At 40.5% G+C, this 17860-nt stretch overlaps 2 protein-coding genes across 6 annotated transcripts in view; both read right to left on the bottom strand.

Annotated features, from left to right (window-relative positions):
- Positions 1-11075, bottom strand: part of Ccdc138 (coiled-coil domain containing 138) — a 58353-nt gene extending 47278 nt beyond the window's left edge. For 2 of the 4 annotated variants that reach the window (XM_021174251.3, XM_085842821.1), the window contains exons 1-5: positions 10970-11075; positions 9796-9840; positions 9586-9643; positions 3383-3503; positions 1462-1589 (exon numbers count right to left, since the gene is read on the bottom strand). In XM_021174251.3, the coding sequence (XP_021029910.1) occupies positions 1462-1589; positions 3383-3503; positions 9586-9643; positions 9796-9840; positions 10970-11062 (445 nt within the window). In that variant the 5' untranslated portion in view covers positions 11063-11075. The other 2 variants (XM_029482172.2, XM_085842820.1) reach the window with 2 other exon arrangements.
- A 3138-nt stretch (positions 11076-14213) lies between these two features.
- The window catches only part of LOC110302686 (E3 SUMO-protein ligase RanBP2), a 50488-nt gene continuing 46841 nt past the window's right edge, over positions 14214-17860 (bottom strand). For both annotated transcript variants that reach the window (XM_085842819.1, XM_085842818.1), the window contains 3 exons: positions 16450-16723; positions 15998-16332; positions 14214-15456 (listed from right to left, as the gene is read on the bottom strand). In XM_085842819.1, the coding sequence (XP_085698945.1) occupies positions 15151-15456; positions 15998-16332; positions 16450-16723 (915 nt within the window). In that variant the 3' untranslated portion in view covers positions 14214-15150. The remainder of the gene's footprint in view (positions 15457-15997; positions 16333-16449; positions 16724-17860) is intronic.

Raw genomic sequence — 17860 nt, 5'->3', positions numbered from 1 at the left:
TGGACATGGTGTCAGGCACCTTTAATTCCAGCACTTGGGAGGTAAAGAAAGACACATTTCTGTGAGTTCAAGGCTAACCTGGTCGATAAAACTTTCAGGACAGCCAGGGCTATGTAAAGCCCTGTCTCAAAACAAGCAAACAAACAAAAAAATAGACACATAAAACTGTGTATGTATACATGACATGAAGATAAAAGCAAGATTTTCTAGAGACAAAAGGGAATAACAGGAAGTGGGATGGGTTAATATAGAGAAAATATGCTCTAAGTATATTCCATAGTTGTATGAAAAGCAGTCCTATGAAACCCAGTACCATAAAGAGTATGAGCCAATAAAAACTCAAACTTTAGAAAACAAAATTCTCTGTCACAGTGTCCTTGGGAACTCATGCTTTAAGAATCTTTCATTATACTCCCCCATGGACAGACCATGAACCAGCCAAAATAAATAAATAAATAAATACATACATACATACATACATACATACATACATAATTTACACTTAGCAGCCAGAAGCAGGAGGATCTCTACGTTTGAGGACAGCTTGGTTTGAGGACAAAGAGAGCTCTTGGACAGCCAGAACTACTTAGAGAAACCCTTTCTCAAAACACGAAAACCTAATTGATCTCTGGCATATACCCATATCCCAGCAAATGACCGAGGCACAGGCATCACAAGTTCAAGGTCAGCCTGAGCTACTGAGTGAAAACATAACTGAAAACAAAACCATGTAATCAAATGATTTTTTTTTTTTTAAAGTTTCATTACTGAGATAAGCAAATGAGCGAAAAACCATACCTGACTAGCCAATCCCTAACCTGGGCCCTCAAATACATTCAACTTTTAAAAGTAAATTTCTCTTATGTTTTCAGTAAAAAAACTGGTCACCTAATGGGAAACACAAATGATATCATCTTCAAGTGCTGAGACCAATGGAACAAAGGGAATGAAGTAGGGCAAAGAAGACAAAAGAAATGGAGACTGCATGTGCCCAGGGCTTCCACAGGGCGGTGTGCCCCACACCTTGCAGCCAAAGGGACAGAGTAGACACCACTTCTGGTCTTGCTTTCCCTGAGAGCCAGAGGAAACTGTGGGATCTACTCGGGCAGACAGAAAGCCCTGCTACTGAGCAGTTTTCAGTACTTTCTCAAAGCCCTGGGTTGGTCAGATTCTAGGAGGTCCTTCCCACAAAGAAAAACCTGTAAAGAAGCTAAAGGCATCATAAAGTTCAACTAACCATCAATTTATTTGGATAGGTTTTGAGGATGGAAGAAGACAACCAGAAAACAGTATGCTTATTTTTCTTTTCCTTTAGCTTAACGACAAGTACACAAAGTATAATATGGTATATAAAAACTCAGAACACAGAAATACATAGAGTCCTAAGGAGCAGTTACTGCTATGAGGTAAGCATGGTTTTCTATACATAACAAATTACTATTCCCTTACAAACTTTCCTACCAGTTTCCATTTCTTTGAAAGACTGCTTTGTTATTTTGGAGGCACCATCTCTATGACCATCTCCCATGAATTCCTTTTCTGTTTCCCATTTCTTTAAGTCATGAAAAGAATCCAGTTCATCACCTAGGCTTTAACAATATAAATATCAGAAATCCGGAAGTTCACTACAACCACTGACAAAACAAACAAACAAAACTGCTTTTCAGATAGCAACACCACAAATAAGGAAAATGCAGAAATCATTTTTAAATACAAAAGACTATGAGCGTAAAACATACAAACTAAGTTAAGATTCCTGAAAGTCTCTGCATGTGCTTTTCAATCTGTCTGCATGTTTAAAACAGTTGAAAACTTTTAGAATGATCTGCGGCCACCAAACTCTTCCAAAACCCAGTAACTCTGATAAGATGGGCACTGTGGTCTTTAATTTGATTAAGATAATTAACAGCTACCCTACAAACTAGAAGCCATGCTTTGGGGCTACCTCAGGGCAGCACGACTCGCCTGCTTACAGACACATTTGGTCATTCTTCTAGAAGGACATTAAAAACAGAATGAGCCAAGACTTTCACAGTACATATAAAATGTCACTGCACCACAGAATGAACGTTAAGATATGAAGGTTATTATGGTCATGTGTAAAGTACTCCTCGGGGCTCCAAGTCCCCAGATGACTGCATTAACAGGTTAATCCACTAATTATTCATCACACTAAATGAGCAGTTAGGAAATGAGGCCTCACTGGAGAAAGCTGGTCACTACCAACGTGTTTTTCTCCCCCCTCTCCCTACTTCATTACTTAATTTATTTACTTTACATCCCAATTGAAACTTCCCCTGCCTCCTGTCCTTCTCCTCTCTCTCCTCAGAGAAGGGGAGACCTCCCATGGATATCAACCTGCCTTGGCAATTCAAACTGTAGTAGGGCTGGGCACATCTTCTTCTACTGAGGCTAGATGAGACCGTCCGTCCAGTTGGGGGAAGGCAGGCAACAGAGTCAGACACAGTCCCTGCTCTTGATGTTATAGGTCCAACATTAGGACCAAACTGTAAATCTGTTACATATGCGCTCTGGTTGGTAGTTCAGTCTCTATGAGCCCCTATGGGTTCAAGTTAGTTGATTCTGAAGATTTTCTTGTGGTGTCCTTTACCTCTCTATCTTTTAATCCTTCCTCCCCTCTTCCACAAAACTCCCTGAGCTCTGCCTAATGTCTGTGCATCTGTTTTCATCAGCTGTTTTCATCATGACTGTTGTGCTACGCTCCTGTCTGTAAGCATTGCAGAATATCATTAATAGTGGTGGGGTGGGCTCTCTCTAATGGCATGGGGCTCGAGTGGGGCCAATCATTGATTCCCTCACTTTCTGCTCCCTCTTTATGCCTGCACATCTGGTAGGCAGACATGTTTTTCAAAGATTTGTCTTGTCTCTGTTTCCCAGGAGCCATAAATTGTAGCTCTCTGCTCTACCATAGGTTCCATCATGACATTCTGCATCACGACAGCCCTAGAAATATGGCAGCCAGCAACTATGGACTATAACTCTGAAACCATGGGCCAAAATAAACCCCCCTCTTTTGTTAATGTCACAGACTTTGTCACAGTGACAAGAACAGACTAAAAGGGTTTTACATTATCTTGAAGTACCTCAGTATAAATATTATATTTATAGTATATTTCTTTTCAGACTAGACACTTTCAAGTAATAACTATTTGTGACCCGTATCTACTGGCAGGACAGCATACTCATAGTAGACTATTATGACTAAGGATTTTCTCTCTCTCTCTCTCTCTCTCTCTCTCTCACACACACACACACACACACACACACACACACATACACACACACACACCCCTCTTCTCCACTACTGTTTCTTGAGCTGCTAAAAGCACAGTAATAGTATTTATTCTTCTAAATGCCTTACCAGTTCACATTTAAATGTTTGAAGGAACTGCAGAAAGGTGTAGTGGGATGATTCCTTTCATCAGCGTGGTATCTCGGTGATGAACCAACTTTATCTCCAGAGCTGTAAGGATCTAAACCATCTGTCAGGAAAAACATTAGTCAAATACTAATGGTCTCATTCTGGCCTCCTAAAAGTAAGATCAAAATCACTGTCTCTCCAAATGGGACCTCATGAAACTGCAAAGCTTCTGTAAGGCAAAAGATACCATCAATAAGACAAAAAGGCCACCAACAGATTGGGAAAGGATCTTTACCTATCCTAAATCAGATAGAGGACTAATATCCAATATATATAAAGAACTCAAGAAGGTGGACTCCAGAAAATCAAATAACCCCATTAAAAAATGGGGCTCAGAACTAAACAAAGAATTCTCACCTGAGTAATACGGAATGGCAGAGAAGCACCTGAAAAAATGTTCACTATCCTTAATCATCAGGGAAATGCAACTCAAAACAACCCTGAGATTCCATCTCACACCAGTCAGAATGGCTAAGATCAAAAATTCAGGTGACAGCAGATGCTGGTGAGGATGTGGAGAAAGAGGAACACTCCTCCATTGTTGGCGGGATTGCAAGCTTGTACAACCACTCTGGAAATCAGTCTGGCGGTTCCTCAGAAAATTGGACATAGTACTACCAGAGGATCCCACAATACCTCTCCTGGGCATATATCCAGAAGATGTCCCAACCGGTAAAAAGGACACATGCTCCACTATGTTCATAGCAGCCTTATTTATAATAGCCAGAAGCTGGAAAGAATCCAGATGCCCCTCAACAGAGGAATGGATACAAAATATGTGGTACATTTACACAATGGAGTACTACTCAGCTATGGAAAAGAATGAATTTATGAAATTTCTAGGCAAATGGTTGGACCTGGAGGGCATCATCCTGAGTGAGGTAACACAATCACAAAAGAACTCAAATGATATGTACTCACTGATAAGTGGATATTAGCCCAGAAACTTAGAATACCCAAGATATAAGTTACAATTTGCAAAACACATGAAACTCAAGAAGAACGAAGACCAATGTGTAGACACTTTGCCCCTTCTTAGAATTGGGAACAAAACACCCATGGAAGGAGTTACAGAGACAAAGTTTGGAGCTGAGACGAAAGGATGGACCATCTAGAGACTGCCATATCCAGGGATCCATCCCATAATCAGCCTCCAAATGCTGACACCATTGCATACACTAGCAAGATTGTGCTGATAGGACCCTGATATAGCTGTCTCTAGTGAGACTATGCTGGGGCCTAGCAAACACATAAGTGGATGCTCACAGTCAGCTATTGGATGGATCACAGGGCCCCCAATGGAGGAGCTAGAGAAAATACCCAAGGAGCTAAAGGGATCTGCAACCCTATAGGTGGAACAACATTATGAATTAACCAGTACCCCGGAGCTCTTGTCTCTAGCTGCATATGTATCAAAAGATGGCCTTGTCGGCCATCACTGGAAAGAGAGGCCCATTGGACATGCAAACTTTATATGCCCCAGTACAAGGGAACACCAGGGCCAAAAAGTGGGAGTGGGTGGGGGGTTGGGTGGGGGGAGGGTATGGGGGACTTTTGGGATAGCATTGGAAATGTAAATGAGAAAAATACCTAATTTAAAAAAAAGAAAAAAAATCACTGTCTCTCTAATGTGAGTTTAGAGAATACACACTGAATTTCATATTCATATTGTACTTTACTGATTACACAATGCTCTTCTATTTTTTAAAGATTTATTTATTTATTTTACATGAGTACACTGTAGCTGTCTTCAGACACACAAGAAAAGGCAATAGATCCCACTACACATGGTTGTGAGTCACCATGTGATTGCTGGGAATTGAACTCAGGAAAAGCAATCATCGCTTTTAACCTCTGAGCCATCCCTCCAGCCTCCTGCTCTTCCACTCTTATTTGATCCAGGCAATGACTCTGAAGTAAGACTAGGTGCCTTAAATATAAGTCTCTTGTACACGTTAGGGTCCTAAAGACCAGAGAACCGATCCAAACCAGTTGTATTACCTGGAAATCAGAACCCAACCTTCTTGCCACCTATATAGCAGGTCCCAGAGCATTTGTTTTTTAACAACTGTAAGCCTCTATCCAAATTCAGGAGAAAGAAAGACACTCCCTTCAGATAAATATAAAATAGATTACTATCTTGGTTAGGGCTTCAATTTCTGTAAAGAGATGCCATGTCGCTTACAGTCATAGTGGAAGCAAGGTGGTGGCAGACATGGTGCTGGAGAGGTAGCTGACATCCACAGGCAACAGGAAGAGACAATGAACCACTAGGCCTGGCTTGAGTTTCTAAGACCTCAAAGCCCACCGCCAGTGACACACTTCCTCCAACAAAGCCATATGTCCTAATAGTGCCACTCCCTATGAGCCTAGGGAGGCCATCTTTACTCAAACCACCACAATTACTGACTCAGTTACCTGGTATAATCTACCACAGCAAGCATCCATAAATAATGCATATTTCAAAAATTCAAAATAACTAGGCATTGTTATGGGCATAATTACAGCACTGGGAAGTCGGGGACAGGAAGACTAACAAGGAGTTGGTGGACAGCCTGGGTCTCTTGGCTTGCTTCAACAGTCAATTTCAGCTAGAGACTAAAGGAGTCTCTGGGAGAACTGTCTTCATCAGATGTGGGCATGTCTGTTGAACATTTAATGAACTTTTAAGAAAAAAAAAACTCTAAATATTTAATGTTTTAATACAAAGAGCTAACCCTTTTAGAAGCTGTGGTTCAGAAGGTTGAAGACAAGTTAGATACAGTGCAGGTCACACAGGTTCCTCTTCTCAGTGCTAGGCACAAACAACCCCACATCTGACGCAAAAATTTTACAAATGATAATTAACTGCCATTCATTCAGATAGATAGGTGATGGATAGATAGATAGATTAGATAGATGATAGATGAATAGATAGATAGAGATTGTGTGTGTGTGTGTGTGTGTGTGTGTGTGTATACCAGTAACCAGAACAGGGTGTTAGTGTGAGATCTCCCTTCTCCTAGAGCTGAAGTTATAGGTGATTTTTAACCAATGAGAGTGTTGGGAACCAAACTTAGGTCCTTTGGAAAGCAGTGTGCATTCTGGGTTTGTTTCTGTTTTAATGTGAATGTGTTGCCTTCATGTATGACTGTGTGTAATAGTGCCTGGCAGAGACCAGAAATGGGTACTGGATCCCCTGGATCTGGAGTTACAAACGGTTTAGAGTTGCCACGTGGGTACAGGGAATCAAACCTGTATCCTCTTCAAGAGCAGAGTGTGTACCGAGCCACCTCTCTAGCATCCAGTGTGCACTCTTAACCATTAAACCACTTCTCTAACCCCATCATTGCTTTCTTAACTGAAAACATTTTTTCATGCAATATATTTTTATATTTTCCTGTCCTCAACTCCTCCCAGATCCTACCCATTTTCCTTCCCAATGTACTTTTTTCTTTCAAAAACAAAACAAAAAAGAGCAAAAAGAAAAAAAAAAGAAAAACAAGAAATGCACACTCACATACACACACACACTGCGAGGAATGGAGGTAGGGTGGAAGATGGGGCTCCTGCAATGCATGCTGCAGTATGACCTCAGTCACTGTATAAAGGGCACATGGTTTATCAATTCTCCCTTAAATTTTTAATTAAACAAATATATCTGTCAGGGAGCAAATACAATCTCTCTTCAACTCTCATAAATTCATACCTGGGAGAAACACTGGTGACCAAAGACAAGCTAACAAGAGTAAAGCAAACAAGTTTATTAATGCACAGTACACTTCACACAGAGAAGCTTCAGTGAAAGTTTACTCAAAGCATGGCTTAGACCTCTGACATACATAGAATCTTCAACAAAGATTAGGTTCTTAAACAAGTGATGAGACACTGGCCAGCAATTCCCAGGAATCCACCCATCTCTACCTTCCCAGGAACAAGGTTACAAGGGCATACTGCCTAACGGGGATTTTCCGTGTTCTGGATGACCCACACTGGGGTCCTTATGCTTTCAAAGCAAGCACTTTGCCAACTAAGCTATCTTCTCCATCTCATGAAGTTTTTCTGACTCTAGTGCTTCTTATAGTATTTAAATTTAAGGGACATATTTGGGGGTGTAGTATTCTAGCTTTCTTCATACAACACAGAAACATCACACAGTACCAAAGAATTTCAGGTATATAACAGTTGACAATTCTGTTACAAAATGATTCTCAACTTAAAAAAAAAAAAAAAAAAACCAGCAGTTTTCGAGTGATATTTATAAATTATAAACCACAAAGTAAAGCTATACAGACACTGGCAAGAAATTTGAAAACTGCTGGTGTTCCGTACAGTTTCCAGAAGTTCTGCTGTGAACTCAAGAAGCACAATCAATCAGTGCATATTGAGTCATTAAGACTCAGGTCTCAAAGGATGCTTACAGTTTTAGACTGTAGTGACTAGTGACTATACCACTAGTGCCTATAAACTCAGTGAATGCACACTTTATTACCAGATAATCTTATAATTTCTAGTCCAAGTCGATTTTTTTTAAAAGTCTGCTAATCTCTAAAGCCTTTTAATCTCTCTTCATTGTCTGGGTTAGAGGTGGAAATCATCCCTTTCTTCTAATAAATTCTAAAGATCCAGAGTAGTTGCAGTCATTTCTTTTTTTGTTTGTTTGTTTTTGCTTTTGTTGTTGTTGGTTTTTTTTTTCGAGACAGGGTTTCTCTGTGTAGCCCTGGCTGTCCTGGAACTCACTCTGTAGACCAGGCTGACCTCAAACTCAGAAATCCGCCTGCCTCTGCCTCCCGGGTGCTGAGATTAAAGGCGTGCACCACCACACCCAGCTATTTTTGACTACTACTTAAAACCAACTTTAACTGGTTACCTCTTTTTTTTTCCCTTTAATTGATCTGTCTACAGACCTAATTCTGATATTCCAGAAACTGTAACCATTCTGCCTTTAATATCACACGTAACTTTTCTGAAAGTGCTGTACTCAAATCCTTACAGACAGGGTATTTCACTGTTTTTTTTAACTTATCATCAAGTTCATTTATGCTTTTATCCAAGAGTGTAGTTTGTCTCCTACCATTATGTAACATATTTTAGAAATTAGACTGAGCCCCTTGACTTGTATAAATCAGACCTATACAGCTCTCCAGTTTACCTCAGACCCAGCTCAGACCCAGCCAGTCCCAGCCAGTCCTCAGACCCAGCTCAGACCCAGTCAGTCCTCAGACCCAGCTCAGACCCAGCCAGTCCCAGCCAGTCTTCAGACCCAGCCAGTTCCATTCAGTCCTCAGACCCAGCTCAGTCCCAGCCAGTCCTCAGTCCCAGCTCCCATATCTGATGAAATTAAAGACACTATTCATGCTGTAACTACCAAAGTTTAATGATTATTATGTTTAACTAATAAATATTAGCTCTGAAGTATTAACAAGTTAATGGATTAATTGTTAATATTATTACCATAAAAATGTTTCAGCTTATCAAAAAACACTACAACCCACAGTTTTCCAAGTACATTTACTTGATAAATTTTCCCTTTATTTTTTATTCTGGTATATTCTTTTTTTGTTTTGTTTTGTTTTGTTTTGTTTTTTCAAGACAGGGTTTCTCTGTGTAGCCCTGGCTGTCCTGGAACTTGCTCTGTAGACCAGGCTGGCCACAAACTCAGAAATCCACCTGCCTCTGTCTCCCGGGTGCTGGGATTAAAGCACCACTGCCCGGCTGGTACATTCTTTCTTGCCTAAATAATACTTACTAGTATTTTCCGTGCAGTATACTCTGTACAATTTTTTTAAACATTTTCGAAAGCAAACATGCCAGCTGGGGACATGGTTTAGTGACTGAGCACTTGCTAAGCACTGATCAACTTCCTTAGAACGGATTAATAGTCTAGATTCGACTCCCAGTACCACAAAAGAAAAGTAAAAGGCACGCATATTATAAATTACATCTCTCACACACACACACACACACAAATCCCTCGATAAATTTAATTTTAGAAGACACCTCACACATTCAACTCTAAATTCACAATTAGGTGATTACCAGACTGAATATTTTTTTAAATGAAAAATGAGCAACAATAAGCCTAGGTCTAAACATTTCTATAAATCTCTCTCAAGTTAAATTTGTTAAAATACTCAAATATACAAAATTTTCTTTTGGCTTACCTGGGGAGGTCACAATTCTTCTTTTATATTTAGTCTGGTCAAAATCTGAAAGTTCATGCTAGGTGAGGAGAAAGATACACTTAAGTTAAACACTAAGACCTATTTGCTTAAAATACTTTTCCATAATTACAAAGGTTAGCATGGACAAACTTAGGGGCACCACTCAACCCAAGATCAGCATCACTAATTAGACAAACAAACAGCATGTACCTGCTGATTCATCAGAGCAGCCCACACACCAGTCATGTCGTTTTCCTGCCAAGAATACAAAACCAGAATCAAATCAGAAGCTATCCGTTAGACAAACTCAAACTGAGAGACATTCTAACACACACGTCTTCCACCTTGTGCAAGCACTAATGTTACAAGAAACTAGGTGTGGACATCTGTCGTAGATTAAAGGCAACCACACACAACCAAATGTAATGTTCGGACCCCAGGTAGTATCTGCACCAGGGTACGCTTTCTACAAAAGTTTATAATTGTGGTAATCTGTGTACAAACTATACACTATCCTGTTTATTGTCGCAATACTAAATTTCTTGGAAAATATCAATAAGGCTTTTAAAGAGAATGTGCTTCACAGGAAAAGCAAGCTAGAGGAGTATGTGTCAGAGTCTCAATTAAGGTTATGTGACGATAGAATGAATTTGTGTCATGGTCACGGGAACATTGGGAAATACTGCTATTTCTCAAGAAGGGGTTTTGGAAAGCCAGCAAATGTGGGAGGGAACAGAGGAATGCCTGCGACCTTGCTCACCTTCTGGAGAAGTCAGGGTAAATGATGTTCCCATACCTCAGATGATTTTTTTGAAGACAACACTGTTATGCTTTATATAACCTTGACCATGCTGGGCAGTCAAGCAGGCTTCTCAGCTGAACTGTAAACACCTAACTCTTGTCATCAAAGGAGGGTGAGGATTAAAAAATAAAAATAAAAAAACCGAATCCGGTCGTGCAAACTGAGGTATGCAATTGGTCTCCCGCTTCTGTTCTTCCAGGATTCATCGAAGATGTGATCTGGCCGACCTCTCACAGGGTATTAGCAAAGACCTCAGTGGGGGCCCGCCTCACAAATGGCAAGACTCTCCTGGTGAATGGCGCTCTCAAGGGAGGATTACAAGAATGCACATCGCCACAACTTTTCTGTAAGTTTGCAATTACTTCGGAGTAAGATGCTTTCCAGAAGGAACTACAGGGTCTTCCGTGCCTGCAGCACTTTGGTCACCGCCAGCGTTGGTTACCAGGACCAAAGCCACGCCCCCTCCGTCGAGGCGGTTTCCCCGAGGGCGGGCGCTCTCCGGTGAGCCGCCCCGAGGAAGGCAGGGCTAGCGACCTCCCGCAGCCGCCCAGCAGAGCCCACCGCAGCCTCCACCCATCTCACCTCCACGGGGCACCTTCCCGCCAGGCCGTAGCGGCTTTTGAGACGCTCCACTACCATATCCTGCCCCGGTGGCTTGACCACCCTGCGCTCCATGGTGGGTCTCAGACTGCGGTCGCCCGGGAAACCGCGTTCACAGCCACGTCAGGGCGGGTAGTACGTCACGACGCCTGGCTCCGCCCCCGGGGACGCCGGAAGCCGATAGGAGGATACACTACAACTCAGTTCTCGGTTGCCCCTTAAGAGTTTCTCAGTTCCAGGTCTTTTACCCGTCATAAATGTGAAGCATGAAAAAGGTGAGTTCTGCCGGGCAGTGGTGGCGCACGCCTTTAATCCCAGCACTTGGGAGGCAGAGGCAGGCAGACTTCTGAGTTCCGGGCCAGCCTGGTCTACAGAGTGAGTTCCAGGACAGCCAAGGGCTACACAGAGAAACCCTGTCTCGAAAAACCAAAAGGAAAAAAAAAGGAAGGAAAAGGAAAGGAAAAAGAAAAGGGGAGTTCCATCTTCCCTTGAGCGCGCTGGCTCGGCCAGCAGGAAGGCGAATAACTTCTGCACAGCCGAGAGCCAGAATGCTCCCCAGGGCTGGAGACCACAGGGACTACAGGGTAAAATTTACTGTGCACTACATAGAATTCGACTAACAGGGTCTCTTCATCAAAAGTGATTTACAATCACAGAAAAATCAGGACATGTCTGAGCGCTAAGCGAATTAACTGCTGATTATACTCCTTTGCCAGTTTTCATAGGTGGTTCAAAAATAATCGAGTATAGGCAGGAAAGGTGGAGGCAGGAGGCCAGCCTGGGCTACAGGGTCATAAGCAGTTGAGACAATTAACTGCCTCAACTACAAGATATTAGCAAAGACCTCAGTGGGGGCCCGCCTCAAAAATGGCAAGACTCTCCTAGTGAATGGCGCTCTCAAGGGAGGATTTATGCCTCATAAAATGAAAAAAGGTTCGTTTAAAACACAAAACCTCTTTCCCAGCTATACAACAGCACATAGTACTTGGTGTGTTCAACTTTATCACACAAGCTCCTACCTGTTCAGTTTTTCTTTGAGATACACTAACACTGAGAAATAGTAGGCATGTGTTGTAGCAGCTCCTAAATTCTCTGGATAACTTTTAACTTACAGAAGTTGATACTTTAGCAATGGACAGAAAACTCACTATCAAAACATTGCCTAAAGAATACTTTTTTGCCGGCTGGAGAGATGGCTCAGTGCTTAAAAGCACTGACTGCTCTTCCAGAGGTCCTGAGTTCAATTCCCAGTAACCACATGGTGGCTCACTACCATCTGTAAAAAAATCTGATGCCCTCTTCTGGAGTGTCTGAAGACAGCTACAGTGTACTCCTATACATAAAATAATCTTTTTTTTTTTAAATACTTTTTGCTAAAAAAAAAAAAAACAAAAAAAAAAAACAAAAAAAAAACCTACCATCTAGGGGCTGGTGAGATGGCTCAATGGTTAAGAGCACCGACTGCTTTTCCTAAGGTCCCGAGTTCAAATCCCAGCAACCACATGGTGGCTCACAACCATCTGTAACAAAATCTGATGCCCTCTTCTGGAGTGTCTGAAGACAGCTATAGTGTATTTACATATAATAAATAAATAAATATTTAAAAAAAAAACAAAAAACAAACAAACAAACAAAACTACCACCTAAACTGTGTAATTGTTTTGATTCTTTGGGGTAGATTTTGTTGTTGTTGTTGTTTTGTTTTTCGAGACAGGGTTTCTCTGTGTAGCCCTGGCTGTCCTGGAACTCACTTTGTAGATCAGGCTGGTCTTGAACTCAGAAATCCGCCTGCCTCTGCCTTCTGAGTGCTGGGATTAAAGGCATGCGCCACCACCGCCTGGCTTGGGGGTAGATTTTAATGAGCATAAAACCTATCAATGTGAGTTTATACCATCATCAGTGAATAAACAACAGATCACATTGTTCTTAAATATCAAGCATCGTATAAAATGCCACAAGCTTATTTTTAAATTTCTTTGTTAGAGCTGGATAGCTCAGCCATTAAGAACATTGTCTACTCTTCCTGGGGGAGCTGAGTTCCATTCCCAGCACCCAAATGGTGGTGGCTCACAACCTTTGGTAACTCGTCAAGTTGTAAACATCTCTACTATAAGTAAATAACAATAGTTAGCTTAACATGCCATTTTGTCATGTTTTTGAAAGGTCTTTGGGCTGGAGATGGCTCAGAGGTTAAGAGCACTGACTGCTCTTCTGGAGGTCCTGAGTTCAATTCCCAGAAGCCACGTGGTGGCTCACAACCATCTATAATGGGACCTGGTGCCCTCTTCTGGCTGCAGACATACATGCAGGCAGAATGCTGTATACATAATAAATCTTTTTTAAAATGTCTTTAGTAACCTTAATGTTTTGAAATAATATCTCTTAAAAAGTATTTGCAACCATTCCACATGCCTGTAACTGCAGTGGAGATCAAGAATTCAAGTCCAACCTCAGCTCCAAGTTCAAGGCAATCGGGGTACAGAAAAATTAAAAATTTTTAAAAATTCCATTTACTTAAAAATACGGCATTAGCTTCTCAGCTGAAAGGCTTTAATATTTTTATATGAATTTATATTATACAGGTTTCCAAAAAAGCCACTAAATGGACATGGTTCTTTTTACAAGGCCAAATTGAAGTAGGTTTATTTGATGTACCTGGTTGCAGGATTAAGTATTTTTATAGTGGTGCTTGTATAAATTCATTGAGTAAGCCATAACCTGCCTTACCTAATCTAATGGTTGGACACAAGAAAACAGAAATGACTCAATACTTCCATATAGAGAATTGTATGGTCTAACTAGATTCCTTTTACTTCTATATTGAGTAAGCCCATAAGAACATCCCCTTCTGTTTGCCTAACTTAACACAAACCATATCCAAGTACATTTTCAGTGTTTATCAAACTCTTGATGTTGAAGTTCGAGCTCAGAGTGCTGGCCTTTAGCTGATCTCATTTGCCAGAGTAGAGTCAAGCTCAACCGGGTCTTCTTCCCCTGCTGATCCCACCAGGCCCATTCGCTTGGCTGTGGTTTCAGTGGATAGGAGGTGGGGACTGTGGGAACCTCCTTCATTTGGCTCCCTTAAGAGAGTGATAGTTACTCCCGCCATTTACCCGTGCTTCATTGAATTTCTTCACTTTCACACTCAGAGCACTGGGCAGAAATCACATCTAGTTACGGAAGGAACAGACAACTTAGATGCACAAGTAATCAAATGTTTTAAATGTCATGGCTGTATCAATTATCACTTTATTTCTGCTACAAAATTCACCAGAAAAAGGTACTGCAACAATCTAATATAAAGCAAATCTTTAACCAAAGAACATGGTATAGATCTTTTAAAAATATTGATACTTTATCACAAGAACTAGAGAAAAATCCAATTCTATCATCAGGACCAAGCTGAAGTTTCTGAGGTAGTAGAGACAGGTAACAGAAATGTGAATGGAAAGAAGAAAGAAAGAAAGAAAGAAAGAGAAGAAAGGAGGATGGGGAGGAGGAAGGAGAGAAGGCTAGCTAAGGAAATGATCAACTTATTTAAAATGTAAAAATTAATGTCTTCAAAAGAGCACAACATATCAAGAAAAGACAGTATCCTACTTAAAAGTTAATTTTTAACTACACAGGAGCATAAAAATGACAGAAGAGCACTTTGGTTAACTCCTATCTTCTGTGGCTCTATCCATATGTCAGTCTATACATTAATGAGCACAGGAATAGCTAAGATTACCATATATATATATATTTCACATCTAAAATAAAATTATCTGCATTATGGTCCCCTTATTCAATGATAAGTACCATGCAGGAAGTCAAGATATCTTAACAGGAATTAAAATAAGTTGCATATATCATATTACTTCAATAGTCTGGGAAATTCTATTGCTTTTAACAAAATTTGTATTAGCCATTCTAATATAGATATGTCAGGAGTACATAAAAATAAGTACACCTGAAATACACCAGTGTTTAAACTTTTATTTCACACCATGCAAGATCAATTATTACACACTAAAAAGTGACAACAGCTATAAGCTACAATTTTACATTTATACATCGGAAACATCTGTTTTCAAAAGGTGAACATAATTACTATACTGTCTGTAACAATTACGCATCAATTCAACTGCTTATATAGATAAAACTCACTGTGAAAAATTATTTTATAGCTGTCCACATTCTGTGATACAAATTCTTCTACTAACAGACCCTTTGGGAGAACCAAATGATTCAATCTTTCTCACAGTATCCATGCCATCCTTAACAAACCCAAATACTACATGCTTAAAGTCCAAATGTTCTGCTTTCTTCAGTGTTATAAAAAATTGAGAACTGTTGGTATTCTGGCCGTAATTGGCCATGGATAGTAAGCCAGGACCAGTGTGTTTCAAATCAAAGTTTTCATCGTCAAATTTAGCTCCATAAATGGACTGTCCACCTGTTCCATTGTATTTGGTAATATCTCCCCCCTGAAAACAAAATAAAACAAAATTTCTATTAATACTGACTAAACATTAAAGCACACAGAAATCATGATAGGGTAAATCACGAATGCTCTATTTCTTTAAGAATACATTTTGACAGCTAGGCAGTGGTGGTGCACGCCTTTAATCCTAGCACCCAGAAGGCAGAGAAAGGTAGATCTCTGTAAGTTTGAAGCCAGCCTGGTCTTCAGGACAGCCAGGAGTACACAACACAGAGAAACCCTGTCTCAAAAGAAGGTTAAAAAAAAAAAAAAATTGAAAACTAAGAAATACATGTATTGCTGTTTTGTTCTGGGTGGGGAGGTCAGGTCTGGGGGTCCCCTCCTGTCTCCAGCAGGTACACAGCATTAGAAGTTTGGAGCCTTTCAGACTGAGTGTTTGAAAAGAAGTAGAGTGTCCAGTTACAGAGTGGGAAAACTGAAAATTCCCAAGATGAATGAGGATGAGGGAAGAAGAAATACCTTCCCGAGATGCTGTGGTCTAGTTTTAGCAGATATAACCATGACGTATGTATAGTGACACTTACTTGGCAAATAAAATCTGGAACTACTCGGTGAAAAATGGAGTTCTTAAAACCAAAGCCCTTCTCTCCAGTGCATAATGCTCTGAAGTTCTCAGCAGTTTGAGGAACGATATTTGAAAATAATTCCATGATTATCCGTCCTAGAGGTTCACCATCCGCACAAACATCAAAGAACACCACAGGATTGGTGTCCTTCGATAATTCTGCTGCAAGGGATGTTTGTCCATTCTGGAGTTTCATTATATTTTGTTGACATTCTTCAAATTTTTTCTTAAAACTCTCAGTCATTTCCTTTGTCTTAAATCTCACGGCAAGCTGTTCTACTTTTGCTTCTCCATCTGTTGTAAGGAGTGGAGGTGGGAAGACCTTAATGTTAAACTTACTTGCAAAGCATGTGTATGATATAGATTTCAGAAGTCAATCAAATTAAAAGGCATTTGAAGGTAGAGACTCACCAGCATAATCTGAGGCAGTCCAGACTAAAGCATTGTTTGAAACATTTAAAGGTTTTAACTCCATGGCTTTGGTAATAACATGGTTTGCACACACTTTAAAAACCTGGTCTCTTCTCATTAGGATCCGATAATAATTCTTCATTGTATGCCAGAGAATCTTTATATCTCCAATACCTCTCTCCTTCCACTGACTGACATCTCTATCCCACCTATAAAGTTTGGCTCTCTCTTTGAACAAAACTTCTTCATCTTCCTCTCCAGATTTCACTTCTACCTATGACGAGATGAGAATAATTTATATAAACAACTAGTCATAACAAATCCATTAACCGATGCCAACAGGTTTTACTCTATCATGGTATCTAATTAATACCCTAATACTAATGATATATCTGATTTGGTTAAGCAGTAAAGATGTGATTTATCATTAAATATTTTATTTATCTCTGTGAAAAGAAAATGCCTTTAAAGGTCAAAAGAGGTTTCGAAAATGCTGGTTCTTGCCAAGCATGGCAGTATACACCAATAATCCCAACATTTGGAGTGTGGAAGCAAGAATGTCGGTTCAAGGTCAGCCTGGGCTATACAGGAAGGAATGTGTTTTTTTGCATGGGTGGGCAGTGATCCCAGCACTCCAGAGCCTGGGGAGCCAGAAGATTAGAACAGTTGAGGCCAGTCTGGGCTAGTACTATGTAACAGTATGTTGTCTCAAAAACTAATGTCCCAGTAAAAAGTGTTCTGTTTTTATAACTTTATATATATGGCTGTTTTGCCTGCCTGTGTATCTAGGCATTGAATTCCTCTATTGCCCCGATGTCAAAAGAGGGTATCAGATCCCATGGAAACGGAGTTACAGACAGTTGTTAGCTACCAGGTGTGTACTAGGAATTAGCCTCTGAGCTATCTTTCCAACCCTTTCCATTCTTTTAAAGATGTACTCATTTTCAATTTTATGTATGTGTGAGTATGTGCATATGAATGCAGATGACTACAGAAGCCAAAGGCATTGATCTCCCTGTTACAGGCAGCTGTGAGCTGGCTGACGTGGATGCTGGGAACCAACAAGAACACTACAAACACCACCTCTGAGCAGATCTCTGCAGACACAGCAGTGCTGATTCTTGTACTGTGACAGTAACTGAGACTGAAAATGGGCATCATAATTTTCTAAAAACAACAAACAGTCTTCTCCATTTCTTACCTAAAATTATTTTATGAAGACAAACATGAACTCCTAATGAAAAGACAAAAATGCCTATGGCTGAGCAAGATGGCCAGTGAGTAAACACGCTTGCTAGCTACCCAATCCTAAAAACCTGAGGTCAAGGCGGAGAAAGCTATGCTCTGACCTCCATATAACACCATGGCATATGCATACCTGCTTGTGTTCTCTCATACTCTCTGTGGTATG

Source organism: Mus caroli, unplaced genomic scaffold (assembly GCF_978045245.1).
Source record: "Mus caroli unplaced genomic scaffold, Mus_caroli_1 scaffold_9, whole genome shotgun sequence".
Lineage (NCBI taxonomy): Eukaryota > Metazoa > Chordata > Mammalia > Rodentia > Muridae > Mus > Mus caroli.
Note: the sequence above shows the minus strand (reverse complement) of the source record. Positions and strands in the feature narration are given on the sequence as shown.